Source organism: Cervus canadensis, chromosome 18 (genome assembly GCF_019320065.1).
Source record: "Cervus canadensis isolate Bull #8, Minnesota chromosome 18, ASM1932006v1, whole genome shotgun sequence".
NCBI classification, from domain to species: domain Eukaryota; kingdom Metazoa; phylum Chordata; class Mammalia; order Artiodactyla; family Cervidae; genus Cervus; species Cervus canadensis.
In genome coordinates, this window is record NC_057403.1 from 12,006,994 (window position 1) to 12,021,898 (window position 14,905).

General features: G+C 43.5%; 1 protein-coding gene across 1 annotated transcript; it reads left to right on the forward strand.

Annotated features, from left to right (window-relative positions):
• Positions 1 to 5,116: 5,116 nt before the first annotated feature.
• ZIM2 (zinc finger imprinted 2) lies at positions 5,117 to 13,903 on the forward strand. Its single transcript, XM_043434741.1, has 6 exons — positions 5,117 to 5,495; positions 7,254 to 7,357; positions 7,961 to 8,008; positions 11,146 to 11,272; positions 11,468 to 11,560; positions 12,963 to 13,903. The coding sequence occupies exons 1-6, from the start codon at positions 5,117 to 5,119 to the stop codon at positions 13,901 to 13,903; spliced, it is 1,692 nt and encodes a 563-aa protein (XP_043290676.1).
• Positions 13,904 to 14,905: the final 1,002 nt, after the last annotated feature.

Below are 14,905 nucleotides of genomic sequence, written 5' to 3' on the forward strand. Positions count from 1 at the left end.
TCAGTCCTTCCGATGAATATTCAGAGTTGATTTCCTTTAGGATTGACTGATCAATCCTTTAGGACTGATCTCCTTGCAGTCTAAGGGACTCTCAAGAGTCTTCTAATAAAATTGTAGCCAACATATAAACTGCCTGTATAGATCTCAGACACCACCTTAATCATTTGACATGTGATGGGGTTCAGGATACCTCACCCCAAAATATGGCACCTGGCATATTGAAGGTGAAGCAGTTTGAGAAAACAGCAGAAGTAGGAAGCTCACTCTCACTTCCCCTTCCCCCTTCTTCTGTGAAACAAGTCATAATTCCCTCATGGGAGAGGTACCCTCCCTATACCAGGAGGAAAGGAGCATTCTTATCTCCAAAGGCTGAGGAACACTTCCAAGAAGAAGCCTAACACACAGGCCTTGCTAAGTTTCTGCCAGCTTATTACACTTACCTCTTTTTCCTTAACCTATCATATTCTTCCACAACTATCCACGCCTCATCAAATCTAGTTTGAAATACTCAAGGCTGTTTCTTTAGATCTTCATTTCTTTAGGAAGGCTCCTGTGTCACTTAAAACATATTAAAATAAGTTGTAAGCTTTTCTACTGTTAATCTGTCATTGTTGGTTAATTTTCAGACCCACCCAGCGACCTTCAACAGGTAGAAGAAAAGATTTTCCACCTCCACATATTTTAATCCTTACATTTAATAACTTGCTGTCCTTTTAATCTCGAAGGACAAACTGAGGCTCAGAGAGCTTAAATTACCTCCAAATTGTAGGTTTTCAGATAAAATATATAGGAGAGCACTTCTGGGGAATCCCCCACACCAGGGGTTTGTGAGCTGCATGCGTATACCTAAAAAGTCATCACCAAATCTCAGGTCATAGGTTTTCTCTTAAGTTCTCTTCCCGGAATTTTCTAGTTTTGGTTTTACATTTGGCTGTGTGATCCATTTTGAGTTAATTTTTGTCACAGGTCAGTGTCAAGAATATTAACCATTATATCATCATCATCATAATCAAGTAAATAATTATTGCACGTTTCACTATACTTTCCCTACATATCTTGAGGCCCTAATAGATATTCTTTAGTTAAATACAAATGGCTTCTCAACACAGGAAAACATATTCTACCTTGCTCAAGGAAAATTTCTCAACCCTAGTTTTGGAAAAACCGAAAAAGAATCCTATAACACTGAGAATGCCGGGTTGCTCACATAGGCTGGTGGGGGTCTGAGATGCAAGTGTCTATGGAAGTCAGCTTAGAAATCTCTATCAAAATGACACACACTTGTGCACTGTGGCTCAGCAATTCCACTCCAGCGGCTTTATCTTCCCAGAAGGTTTACACACCAGCAGAACTGCTGAAGCTCATAGTTTTGCACAGAATACTGGTAGCAAAGGGCTGAAAACAACTCAACCACCCAAAAGTCAGGAATGGGTTAAATAAAGGGTTAAATAAATCAAGTCACAACAACAGTACAACAGAATTCAAACAGCTGTTAAAAAACAGTAGGCAAATTCTCTTTGTACTGATAGAAAAAGCTCTCTGAGATAAGGAAAAAATTAAGGCATAGAACAATGTGTACAGTCTGCCACCTTCTGTATAAAAAGGGTAGGAAATGAGACTATGACTATTTTTGCAAACATAAAAATATATGTATTATATTTGTACAAATATTTAATTATATATAATATGAATCTATGTGTCATCATGATATATGTATTATATATTACTTAAGTGAAAGTCAGTTAGTCGTGTCTTTGAGACCCCACGGACTCTACAGTCCATGAAATTCTCCAGGCAAGAATACTGGAGTAGCCGTTCTTTTCTCCAGGGGATCTCCCCTACCCAGGGATCGAACCAGCATCTCCTGCATTACTGGCAGATTCTTTACCAGCTGAGCCTCAAGGGAAGCCCAAGAATACTGGAGTAGGTAGCTTATCCCTTCTCCAGTGGATCTTCCTGACCCAGGAATCGAACCAGCTCTCCTGCATTGCAGATGGATTCTTTACCAACTGAGCTTCCAGGGAATCCTTATATTACTATCAAGGAAGTACTTATATTACTTAAACACACATTTTAAGCTACAGTATATACCACATTGTGTCACATTATAGATTGTTATATCGTCACATTTCTTATTTAGAAAATATATTTTATATTTTAAAATATTTATATCTATTACAGATATATATATACCGAATTTATAGTATAGATATTTATATCAGTGATAACCACAGGTATGTGTGTATAATGTACATATGTATATACACATATATCTCTATTTACATATACACAAAGACACTGTGGAAGGACATTGACAACATGTTCAAGCTTTCATAATTATTCAATATAATTATTCATAAATATTCAAATAATTACACCGGTCACCTGTTACATGGTTTATAGCATAAAAATTTGGTGAGAAGGCTTTTCACTGCATACTGTTTATTGTTTTAAAATTTTAAACCACGTGCTAACTACTGAAAAAATCAGTAAAGCATCTAAAGGAAGTAGTCCTCCGGCCCCTCCCAGCCCTCCCAATGCAGCGTGGTCCTCGCGGGCCCCCCAGCGGAGCCGGCCGGAAGCGGCCTGAGTTTTCTGTGCGGCGCTCCGGCCGTCCCACAGTGCGCACGCGCAGACCGCACGTTGCGCATGCGTCGCGGGTTTGCGCGGCAAGTCCGAGGTGGAGAGGTTCGGTCAGGCGAGGGTGTCCGTCTGCGAGGTGAGCGCGCGGCGGCCCGGGTTCGGACGCGAGGGAGGGGACCTGGAGGCGAGAGGACGGCTCGCGGGCAGGGAGGCGCGGGCGTCCCTTAGAGGACGCCGGGCAGACGGGCCCCTTCGCGGGGCAGTCGATGGGAAGGGAGGCGCGAAGTAGCGGCCCTGAGGGGAGGCCGCGCGGGCGAAGTCGGCTCTGAGGAGGACGCGGCGGCCTCCCTGCTGCTCACGCCCCGGCTTCCTGCCAATGCTTCCTCGGCCACAGGGCCTTCCGGAAGGACGGGTCCGCCCGCCCTCGTCCTCCCGCGTCGAACACCTTCCTTGCCCACCCCCCCCCCCAGGACCCCACAGACCGTCCCTTTTTAGGGCCCCTCCGCTTCCCCCCCCCCCAGAACGCGCTCCTTGGTCCTTGAGGCCCCTCCCCCTCCTTTCGGATCCCTGCCCTCCCCTTCAAGGACCCCACGGGCCTTCCCCTTGAGAGACACCTGTTGGTCTCTTAAAGGACTCCTGCCTTAGAAAACCCTCCTTCCCCCTCGAGGATCCCTCCCTTCCCTTCCCGCCCCCTCGTTTCGAGGATCCCCCAGTTTTCCCCCTCAAATACCCCCTGCCTTCCCCTCAGGATACCCTCCTTCCGCCTTGAGGACCTCCACCCTCCCCTTCGAGGATGCCCCTCAGCCCTCCCTCTAGGACCCCACTCTTGCTCTCCCCCACCAGAACCACCCTTCTTCCCCTTTGAAGACCCCCATTCCTTTCCAAACCCCCTGTCCCTTCCCTCCAGCCTCCCCCACATTCAGACCCCCCTTTTCCTTAGGCCCCCACCTCTCCCCTCAAGACTGTGCCCTCAGCCTTGGCCCTGCCTTTCTCCCTCTCCTCTGCCTTGCTCCTGCCTCTCTCCCGGCTCCACCCCCTTTACCTAGCTCAGAGGTGCTTCTTCATTCAGCTCCCCCTTTACCTTCTGTCCCACCTTCATCTGTGTTTCCCCCCTGGCTCTGGCCCCACCTCTCCGTTCCCAGCCCTCACCTTCCCTCAGCCTTCCTGCTGTCCCCCACTTCTGCCTTGGCCCTGGTCCTTCCTTCCTGCCCCTTCCTGCTCCGCTTCCCTCCGTCCTGGCCCCCTCCCTCTCCTTAGTTCTGCCCCTCCTTTCTGCTCCCCCTTTACCTCAGTTTCACCCCTTCTCTCTGGGTGCCTACTCCCTGGACACCTCTCCTAGCCCAGACTGGTTCTTCCTCTTTACCTTGCCCCCCTTCTCCTCTGCTACAGCTCTGCGTTCTGCCTGGCCTTGCTTTACTCCTTTCCCCATACCTCAGCACTTCTCTTTAGGTGGCTCCCTTCAGTCCCTGCTTCCTCCTGCCCACCTGGAATCTCTTGGTCTCCACTCCCTTCTCCCAACACTCATCCCCATTTCTCTGGAATTTCTTCCCTACTCTGAAATCAAGAAACCTACCACCACTCATATGTTTTTTAGGGACTCTTTGGCTTTTTTTTTCCCTCCAAGTATTTAACATTAGCTGCTTTTATCCCTACTTTTCCCTCTCTAGGCGAGGAGAAAGGATTGTGACTCTGCTCTAGCTTGGGACCTGGCTAGCCTAGGGAGGCTGGCTGCCAGGATTTCAGTCATTTCTGCTACTCCTTTCTCAGAATCTTACGCTGCAGTTTGTAGAGACAGAAATTCAGTTCAGTGGGGATATCATACATCTAAAAAAAGGAAGTAATAAATTTAAAATTGATGGTAGGGGGAAAAGTATTTAGAAAAAATTACAGTCTTCTCATATGTTATCCCAGACTAACTTTTTTTTTTTTCCAGACTAACTTCTAGCTAAAGAATTAAAATGTTTAAATAAAGAAATAAGAAAATATATTTGAATATTTAACTGATCTCTGCCTTTTTCTTACAGATTTGTATGATTTCTTTATATGTTTTGCATATGAATCCAGTCCTTTGTAGGATGAATGTATTGTAACAATCTTCCTCATTTTGTATTAACTCATTTTTAAAATGATATTCTTATGTGGTTCATCAGTTAGTTCAGTTCATTGTGGTTTGAGGTTCAAGTCTCTTTCCTTCAGTGCCATTTCTGAGATTTTTCTAGCCCGTGTCTGCGGATATTCTAGACCTGATACTGTGACTGAGGCAACAACCTGTCTGTAGATGTGCAAATCTGTGTGAATATTCATTTAGGCATTTCTGTGAAATGAACTAACTTCCTTTGATTCACATAACCTCTACTGTCCAGTTAAACTGTGCAAGCCGTTTGTGAGTCTCTCTGTGTAATTTCTGCAGATCCTAAGGTTTCTGGCTCTTTTCTTCATCTGATACAACTCAGCCCATCACCTTCCATAACTGTGCTTTGAAGCAGCCTGCCTTTTAGAGTATCTCCATCCTTTGAAGGATCAAGCTGTAAAAATGCACCACGTGAAAGAGGTTTTGGATACCTCGAGGAATCCCCAGCTCGTTCATCTACGTGATCAAGAAAAAAATCCAGAAACCACCCCCATAAGAAACCCAGAGGCTCCAAGAACTTCTCATCAAAGCCTTAGGTATTTTCAGTCCCTGTCAGTGACAGGGCCTCACCAAGCTGTGAGTCAAATCCAGGAGCTCTGCTGGCGATGGCTGCAGCCAGAGATCCACACCAAAGAGCAGATGATGGAGCAGCTGGTGCTGGAGCAGTTTCTAAATACCTTGCCAAAGAAGGTTCAGATATGGGTAAGGTCAAAACAGCCCAAGAGCAGCAAGGAAGCAGGAGACCTGGTGGCAAACTTGATCCAAGCATGTGAGGAGGAAGGTAAGAGGAGGGACTTTTTGAACATTTGCTGTATGCCTGGCATGTAAGAGGGAGCTAAATAAAAACTTGTTAAATGAATGAGTGAATGAATTTTATAATCTCCAGTCTAATCTGCCTAATCTTATGTGAAATGAAAAAAACTTGAGGTTTGGCTTTTGCTTTTAATGCCGTTTTCTGAGAGTATGCCTTCTCTCTGCTTTGTTCCCCCCTCTTCCACATTTCAGTTTGAGCCTAAACCTTAGTGTCAACACAAAACAGTACACAGTAAAAAAAAAAAAAAAAAAAAGAGGCCATGCAATATTGGAGATATGAGACCTGAAATTTAAATTCTGTCAAAATTTGACTGGTCTCTTAGAAGCTCAAAGTTACTAGATTGGAACTAAGGGCATTTCAGTGATCATAGAAGAAAGCCATTCACTCCTAATAGCCCTTTGAATGAAATTGATACTAAAAACAAAGCTGAATGAAGTGTATACTAAAAACAAAGCATTGTTTGTATATATATAAATAGACAAGGAGAGAAAGGCAAGGGAACAAGACTGGGATGTGAACCAGTGGAATGGGTTGATTACATTGAAAAGTATAAACAAGTAAATTTGAAATAAACATGAGGGTCATGTATGGCTGAATGCTGATGTTTCAAAGATTTTGATTAGTCCAGTTCTGTGCACCTGCATTCATTAAAAGAATTTTGAAGATGCTAATAGTAAACATGTTGAACACTTAAAATGTACTACATTCTAAATATTTTATAATAGTGCTTTACTTCTGTTAGTAGTTCTTGAAATAGGTATTACCCTCATTCCACAGATGAGAAGACAGAGGCACAGGGAGGTTGAATACCTTAGCTGTGAAAGTGCTAGTCGTTCAGTTGTGTCTGACTTTTTGACCCCATAGCCTGTCAGGCTCCTCGCCAGTGGAATTCTCCATGCAAAAAGACTGGAGTGGGTTGTCATTTATTTCTCCAAGGGATTACATCTGAGCCACCAGGGAAGTCCAACTTGCCTGTGGTTCACATTATTAATAGTAATTGGCAGTCAGGGTTCAGACCTGCATGGCTGGCTCCAGAGTCTGTCCTCCTATTAATCAAAGCTGTTATACTGCCTCCAGTGGACATAGGGCATATTGTCCAACAGAAGTTTTAAACTTGGTCAAAGGCACAGCCTTTGATGGAGCTGAAGTTCAAGAGAATGAAAAGAGCTTGCTAGGGTATAAGAAAGAAACTATAGAATAGTAAAAGGTACTCTTGGAAAGAGACCACAAGCAAGGAAGGACTTCAGGTTTCGTAAGGGAAGGTGTGGTTGTCTTCTAGATCCCTGAGTGAAAAAGATGTAGTAATAAGAGTTGACGGATTTTTTTTAAATGCCTGCTTTCTGCTTCACATATGTAATGTTTAATCCTTACAGGAGCCCGTAGAATTAGAGATATTATCATAATTTTCATGTTACAATTGAGAAACTGAGGTTCCCTGGTGACTAAATGGACAGTGAAGCTAGGATCATTGATACAAATAAAGAGGGAACTTTTGCTTTATTTGGAAGGCACTGAAAATCAATGGAAGCGTTTAGAGGTGGGAGATAACCAAACCTCTTCTCTGGAATTGCCACACTGAGCTGAGAAATATTTTTCTGGTCTTTCTCTTGTCATAGGAAGTGCTGCTTCTGCCCATGGTAAGTGAGGGGTTGGCAGGCTACTCTCTGTGTCTGTAGGTGCTGCCAGACTGAACTCAACTCTGTGGTCATTCCTTCTCCCTTCTAGATTCCTCTGCTCAGAACTCTGTTCTTGCAGAAAAGAGAAACACCACAGAACACCAAAAGAAGGACACAGAGATGTCTGACAGTAAGCCACTTGTTAGATCTCAGGTGAGTCAGGTTTTCTTCTGACTTAGTTCTCCAGTGTGAGGAGCGGAGCTTCCCTTTCTGATTTCTAGACCTCCGCTATCTAATTAAACTTCCTCATTTCCTTAAAGCCTTTATATAAACTTTACCTAACTGAGCCTTTCCCTGGCTCCTGTATCAGAATTGTCTTCTGACTCTTTGTATTTGCTTTCCTGCTTTTTCTCACACTTATTGCCACCCCCACATAGCATATCTTTAATGTTTTCTCTCTTTTCCTATTTCTCGAATTAATTTTTCATTGTTATTCCATTTTATCTCCACCTTTGACTTAGTCAAAGCAACCCTCATGTGATTTGTACTGTTATGCTCCATTTTATATATGAAATAACTGTTGTGAATTTTTAAAAATTGGCTCCTTAATATTCTTGTTAAATCGTGTTTTGAAACCTAGAAGAAGCTAACATGCTGTGCTTCCTTTAGAAAAAAATTCATGGGTGGGGGAAGACGTTTGACAATTAGGAAAACAAAGTGTTTAAAAATGCTCCTTGAGGGAGAGATAAGGGGAAAAGGGTTGAGAAACGTTGTTCTAGATGATCTGTTCCTGAGAATAGCCCTCTGTCCCTACAGTGTTCGTGTCGAGGATCCCAAGTGAAGCTGCCCACAGAGACTACTGAGGTAATAAAAAGAACTTGTAAGTGGGTGGATTATGACAAACAGGGGGGCACCTGCCCCATCTAAGGCTGTGCATGTGCAGCTGTGGCTCAGCTTCAGCTGATGGTGCCATGTGAGAATGTGGACCCAGGTCTCTAGATCTTCTGATTTTTTAAAGAAAAGTCAAAAAAATCCAACTAATAATATGAACTGTACCAATGTTTTGGTGTTGGAAAATTGTGAAGAAAGAATAAAAAACACATGTGAGCCCAGTAAAGCCCTCTGTAGAAGCTGGGCAGTCAGCACATGCTCTCTAGTTCACTGACCTGCATAATGTTTCCATGAAAACACAACAGATGTGTACTAGTAAAATGGGTATCATAGTCTTATGTAGTCTTCCAGTACCTGCTTTTTACATTCACCCTCTGTTACCAAAAATGTTGCATGTAATTGCAATTAATTAGTTTGTATTACTGGATTATTATTCCGTGTTGACACGGAATAATCACACACGTGGTGTGATTATATGTCTGTTAGTTGCTCAGTGATCATGGCATCTGGTCCCATCTCTTCATGGCAAATAGATGAGGAAACAGTGTCAGACTTTATTTTTGGGGGCTCTAAAATAACTGCAGATGGTAACTGCAGCCATGAAATTGAAAGATGCTTACTCCTTGGAAGGAAAGTTATGACCAACCTAGACAGCATATTAAAAAGTAGAGACATTACTTTGTCAACAAAGGTCCATCTAGTCAAGGCCATGGTTTTTCCAGTGGTCATATATGGATGTGAGAGTTGGTCTGTAAAGAAAGCTGAGGGCTTAAGAATTGATGCCGAACTGAACTGAGTTACTCAGTTGTGTCTGACTTTTTGCAACCACAGGGATTGTAGCCTGCCAGTCTCCTCTGTCCATGGAATTCTCTAGGCAAGAATACTAGAGTGGGTTGCCATTCCTTTCTCCAGGGGATCTTCTCGACTCAGGGATTAAACCCAGGTCTCCTGCATTGCAGGCAGATTCTTTACCATCTGAGCCACCGGGGAGCCCCAATATCATAATACATTTATTTCTTCTACCATAAATGAATGTTTGAGTCTTTCCTAGATTTTGGAGGTTATAAGACAGTACACATGAGCAGATATACCTAGGAATAGGTATATTTCTGGACCAAAAGTGGTTTACCAGTTTACATTTCCCTGGTGGCTCAGGTGGTAAAGAGTCCACCTGCAGTGTGGGAGACCTGGGTTCAATCCCTGGATCGAGATGATCCCCTGGAGAAGGAAATGGCAACCCTTTCCAGTACTCTTGTCTGGAAAATCCCATGGACAGAGGAGCCTGGTGGGCTACAGTCCATGGGGTCGCCAAGAGTCACACACAACTGAGCAACTTCACTTTTAGCAGAGGAGGAGATGGCTGGATGGCATCACCGACTCAGTGGACATGGGTTTGGGTGGACTCCAGGAGTTGGTGATGGACAGGGAGACTTGGCATGCTGCGGTTTGTGGGGTTGCAGAGTCAGACACGACTGAGCACCTGAACTGAGCTGAACTGAAGAGGTCTCAAAAGCCCACATTCTAAGGTTTTCCTTGATGGCTCAGTCAGTAAAGAATCTGCCTGCAGTGCAGGAGATGGAGGTTCAATCCTTGGTCAGAAAGATCCCCTGGAAAAGAAATGGGAACCCTCTCTATAGTTTTCTTGCCTTGGAAATCCCATGGACAAAAGAGCTTTCCTACAGTGGATGGGTCTCAAAGAGTCAGGCACGATTGAGCAACTAAACCACCACCACCAAGAGTCCACATTCTAGACAGTATTTGGTATTGTCAGACTTCCTAATTTTTGTCAGCTGAATGGGTATAAAGTCATACTTTGTCATTTTGAAATGTATTTTCTTGTTATAATAAGATTGGCTCTCTCTTCATATTTATGAGCTGTTTGTGTTTTATGGATGAGTCACTGAGACTTAACCTATCCACACTCACAGAGCTTATAAGAGAGAACCAGAACTTAAACCCAACTGTCTCTTTTGCCTGAGATTGAGGTATACTGCTCAGCTTTTATTCACATTTTTCTCTCATTATAGAGGAACTTAAAAGGATCTTTCTCCTCCAACACAAATCTCTAGAAATTAGCAACAGGAGCTATCTTAGAAATATTCCCACTTCTCTCAGACTTCAAGACAAAAGAAAGATATACTTCTCTTTTCTCTTTCTTTTTTATGTTTTAAATTATGATCGTATGATAACACATTTACAGGAGTCTTGGAGAGTTCAGAACAAAGTTACATATAGTTCCACTATGTGGTGATTGGTGGTTTAGTTGCTAAGTCATGTCCAATTCTTGTGACCACATGGACTGTAGCCTGCCAAGATAATCTGTCCATGGGATTCTCCAGGCAAGAATACTGGAGTGGGTTGCCATTTCTTTCTCCAGGGGTCTTCCCGACCCAGGAATCAAACCCGAGTCTCCTGCATTGCAGGCATATTCTTTACCAACTGAGCTATGAGGGAACTTCCACTATAAATTACAATTATTTTTAAGTAGATAAATTCAGATTTTTAGTTGGACTTTCAATATCAAACTCAAAATTAATAGAATGAATAAAAGTAGAAGGATACAGTAGATCTGAAAAGCACTATGAACCAATTCAACATAATTCAGATTTATATAGTTTTCACACAACAAGAGAATCCAAATTCTATTCAAGTTCCCATAGGCTATAAACTAGGAGACACTGGAACATATCCAGGGACATAAAACAAAGTGCAAACATTTCATGGTCTGAAGATATTGAAATCATATACAGTCTGTTCTCTTATCACTGTGGAATTATGTTAGAAATTAATACCAAAAGATACTGGAAAATAACCCACATATTTTCAAGTGCAGTGTGACATTTCCCAAGAGAGATCTTTGACTTAGCCATTGATAGCCTCTATAAAGTTAGGAGACTGAAAAAAACAGAGGGTGATTGCAGAGAAGAAAACATTTTAATGAGAAAGACTTAAAGGAAAGATACACTTCTAGGTCCCTGAAACCTTTGGATTAGAGTCTTTCTGCTTGTCTGAATGTCTGCTTCATGGTCAGTCCCCTCTTAGCAGGCACCTTTTCCCTCTTTGGGACAATTCCGGATTTCAGTCATTTAGGAGTATGTCTGGCATTTCAGGAGTTGGTGACTTTGGAGGATGTGGCTGTGGACTTCAGTCCAGAGGAATTACCCTACCTCAGTGCTTCTCAGAGGAACCTCTACCGGGAGGTGATGCTGGAAAATTACAGGAACCTGGTCTCCCTCGGTAAGCTGTGATGACCAGAATTGTTTCCGAACATTGGCATATGTCCCTAGTGGCAAGATATTTGGAAACAGGCTTTATTTTTCTTGTGTGTAAATTTGCACTTTCCCTGTTATCTCAGAGTCTTTAGAAACCAGTCTGGGAGTTCCTGAGGGTACAGGACAGAACCCCCAAGTTATAAGTCTCCTTCTTCAACAGGGTACCAGTTCCCTAAACCTGACATCATCTCACAGCTGGAAGAGGAGGAATCACATGCTAGGGAGGAAGACGGGAGTACAATGACATGTCAAGGTGAGCAGAGAGACCGGAATCTTGGGGAGACAGCCCTGCTCAGTAAGCGGGGGCTGGGAGCTGGTCCTCAAAGCCCACTCAGCTTAGGAAGACTGGTAGGTGCTTTCACGTCAGGGGCTCATGTGGCCTCATCACATCATGCTCACTCAGTACTTCTTTTATCTCCTCTCCAAAGCTCATCTCTTCCTCTCCTGCTCAGTTCCAGGGAGGCCAGTTTCCCTATCCTCCACTGTTCAAGCCCCTGCATTCATTTGTGCCTTTCCCCAGATAGCTAGAAATCAGAGGTCTTGCCTCTCTCACTGAGACAAGCGAAAACCTTGGTGTGATACCACTGCTCTTTCCAGCCCCACTCAGGGAATTGACTTTATAAAGCACAAACTTTTGATCAGGTTCTTACCACTCTCAAAAGAAAAGCCAAACTTCTAGCAAAACATTTAAGTCTGTCGCATTCTGGCCTAAAAGTCACATTCAGCTTCATCTCTCATAGATACTCCTAGTAGAGCCCTGTATTGCTGTTCCCCAGGACTGTGTACTTTGATAGTTCAGTGTCTGCTCAGAATAAGCTTTGCCGCCCTCTTCTCTGCTTGCTGAGCCCTAATGCCTTCCCCTCCCTGATCTTTTTCCGTTCCCAAATGCAATTAATTCCCCAAACTCCTTTTGTACATTTATAGCCTGCTTAGAGTCTTTATACAGACTTATGAACATCCAGTTGGATAATGCTTTGCTCAAAATCGACGTTTAATAAATGTTAAATTGAATGGGTAAAATGAGAGATTGGGGGCCAAGAAAAGAGTTGGAATTCTCTTGCTTTATTCTGAGTGAGAGGTTGTTGACGGGTGTACCCAGTGTCTCCCCAATAGTCCTACAGAATTATGATAATAAGGGTTCTTTTTTTAAAAAAAGTGTTCCCTAACAAGATCAGTTAGAGATATATTTCCCCTCTTTGAGATCTGAGATGCTGGTTAAGGGATCCGAAGAATCCTGCAAGAGTGAAAACTGACTTGCATCATTCGGTATCTCCCAGATTGACCTGACAATAGAATCCCTTTATGGCCACAGTTACATTAGTTCCTCCAAACAGCAGTGATGTACCAAGCATGGTCTGGAAGTTGCAGCCAAGCCCCAGTCCCCCCTCTTTGTCTGGCTTCCTGCTCATTCTCCTGTCGGTGTCTCTGGTATCTTCGTCAGTGTTCAGTCCTCCTAGGTGGTCTTTTCTGCCTCACCCTCACCTGTCCTTGCTTACTCTTTTCTCCATCCTTCTCCCACTCTCTCCTTAGGTTCCCAGAAAGCTCGAACCTCTGTACTAACTATTCTGTAATTTTTGGTCTCTTTCTTCTGTTTCTACTATAATGATGTTTCTCTCTGAGTAAAAATAGTAGAGGACCTTTTACATTTCTTTTAGATTGGGAGGAACAATCTGAAACCAAAGATCTAACTCCAGAGCAAAGCCTGCCTGTAGAAAACGCATCCTTGGGGGCAGGAATAGAGGATTTGGAGGCAGGTGACTCCAGGTGTGCCCAGACAGGAGAGTCTTCTGCTGATGATCCCCTGGAGTCGCAACAGGTCAAGCCAGTGGAAGTTTTGAGTCCCACAGAAATAAATGACCCCAAGACCCTTGCTCAGGAAGGAAGCCACGAGGGTGATCAACTAGAGAAAAGCTCAGAACTTGACCAACCATCAGAGAGTCTTCCTGGAAAGGATCCTCAGGAGCACACTACTCCTGGAGTCTGCACCAGGTCCCAGCTGGCCCACAACTTGTTTTTCCTCCAAGAGAACAAACACTACAGATGTGAATTTTGTGAAAGAAACTTCAGTACCCGACCAGGCTGGGAGAAACACCAGCAGATCCACACGGGGAAGAAGCCCTTTGTATGTAAACAGTGTGGGGAAGCCTTCTACCTCATGCCACACCTCACCAGACATCAGAAGACTCACTTAGATGGGAAGTCCTTGACCCAGCGTGCAGACGGCTACGGCCACGTGAGAATTCAGAGTCAGGACTGCCATGAGTGTTTCCAGTGCGGCAAAGCATTTATCCAGGCTGCGCATCTTTTCCAGCATCTCAAAGCCCACGAAGAAGCAAGAGACCTGCCGCTTGAGTTGCCCCGCAACAAGATGTATTTGATTCGATATAAGCGGCAGCATGACTACGTTGGAGAAAGAGCCTGTCAGTGTTGCGACTGTGGCAAAAGGTTCCGTCAACGTTCACACCTCATCCAGCACTACAGGATTCACGCCCAGGAGAGGCCTTACCAGTGCCAGCTGTGTGGAAAGTGTTTCAGCCGACCCTCCTACCTCACTCAACATTACCAACTCCATTTCCGAGAGAAGCCCCTTGAGTGACATTACTGTTGAAAAACCTCCAGTCAGAACATTCTCAACATCTTAGGCTTTCTCCTGGAGCGAGACCCTTCAAGTGCTCTGAATGTAAGAACGTCTTCTACAGCCATCCCACCTTGTTAACAACTTGAAAATGTGTCATGGTGTAGTCAGAAAACAGCAAGCACTTGCAAGGGGATAGAACAATCTTTTTGCAGATGGACAATCAGCACGTGTGTCAGTCACTGAAGCAGAAAACCTTACAGAGTATTTTTGTTGCATGGGAAAGAAGCCGATAGATTTTGCCCTTCTCTGGTGGTGTCCATAGAATGGAGAACCTCAATTTTGACATCCTGACAAAAAATTTGTGGCTGGCAGGTGGGCTCCAGACAGGAGCTCTGTTGCCTGAGTTTTTACAGGAGTGTTCACATACAATATCTTTACCACATGGGATGTATCAGCAGAGGGCATCATAAAAAGATTTTTGAGGTGTACCTATAGTTATCAGTCCACAAAGCTGAAGTAATTGGTAATGTGTTTACATAGTAGTTCATAATTTTGAAAACATTTCCATATGTATTATTTGCTCTTTTAATGAATGCTGCACTGCACCTAGTTTGACGATACTTATTTAATATTTCAGATAGAGCAAACTTGAAACTCCAAGTTGTCATTTGATTTGACCTGGGTTGTAAGTGATGGGGCAAGAACTGAACCCCAGCTTGGTTTGGTTCGATTATTTGGATTTTGAGAGTCCATGAGATACTTATTTTAAATCTTGATGCTCAACCCAGGTTTGTTTTATTCCTGCCACATCCTCTCTGAAGAAAAGTAACAGCTGTACTGACTGAAGCCACCTTCCTTTTTAGTAATTTCAGTGTTATTTCATGTTAAATCTGATGGGGACACTTATAGTATTAGGAGATCAAAAAGATTTTTAAAGTGAAGTTCTGATAGCCATTTCTTTTACAATTTAGGATTAGGTGAATTTTGGGGGCACTGATCAGGGAAGTATATTTTTGCTAA

Bases quoted from the DNA above. Each gene is read 5' to 3' on its own strand.
- ZIM2 (XM_043434741.1), top strand. From the start codon at position 5,117: ATGCACCACGTGAAAGAGGTTTTGGATACCTCGAGGAATCCCCAGCTC. The intron at 7,358-7,960 runs GTGAGTCAGGTT...CTGTCCCTACAG, and splicing joins AGCCACTTGTTAGATCTCAG to TGTTCGTGTCGAGGATCCCA. The intron at 11,273-11,467 runs GTAAGCTGTGAT...CTTCTTCAACAG, and splicing joins CAGGAACCTGGTCTCCCTCG to GGTACCAGTTCCCTAAACCT.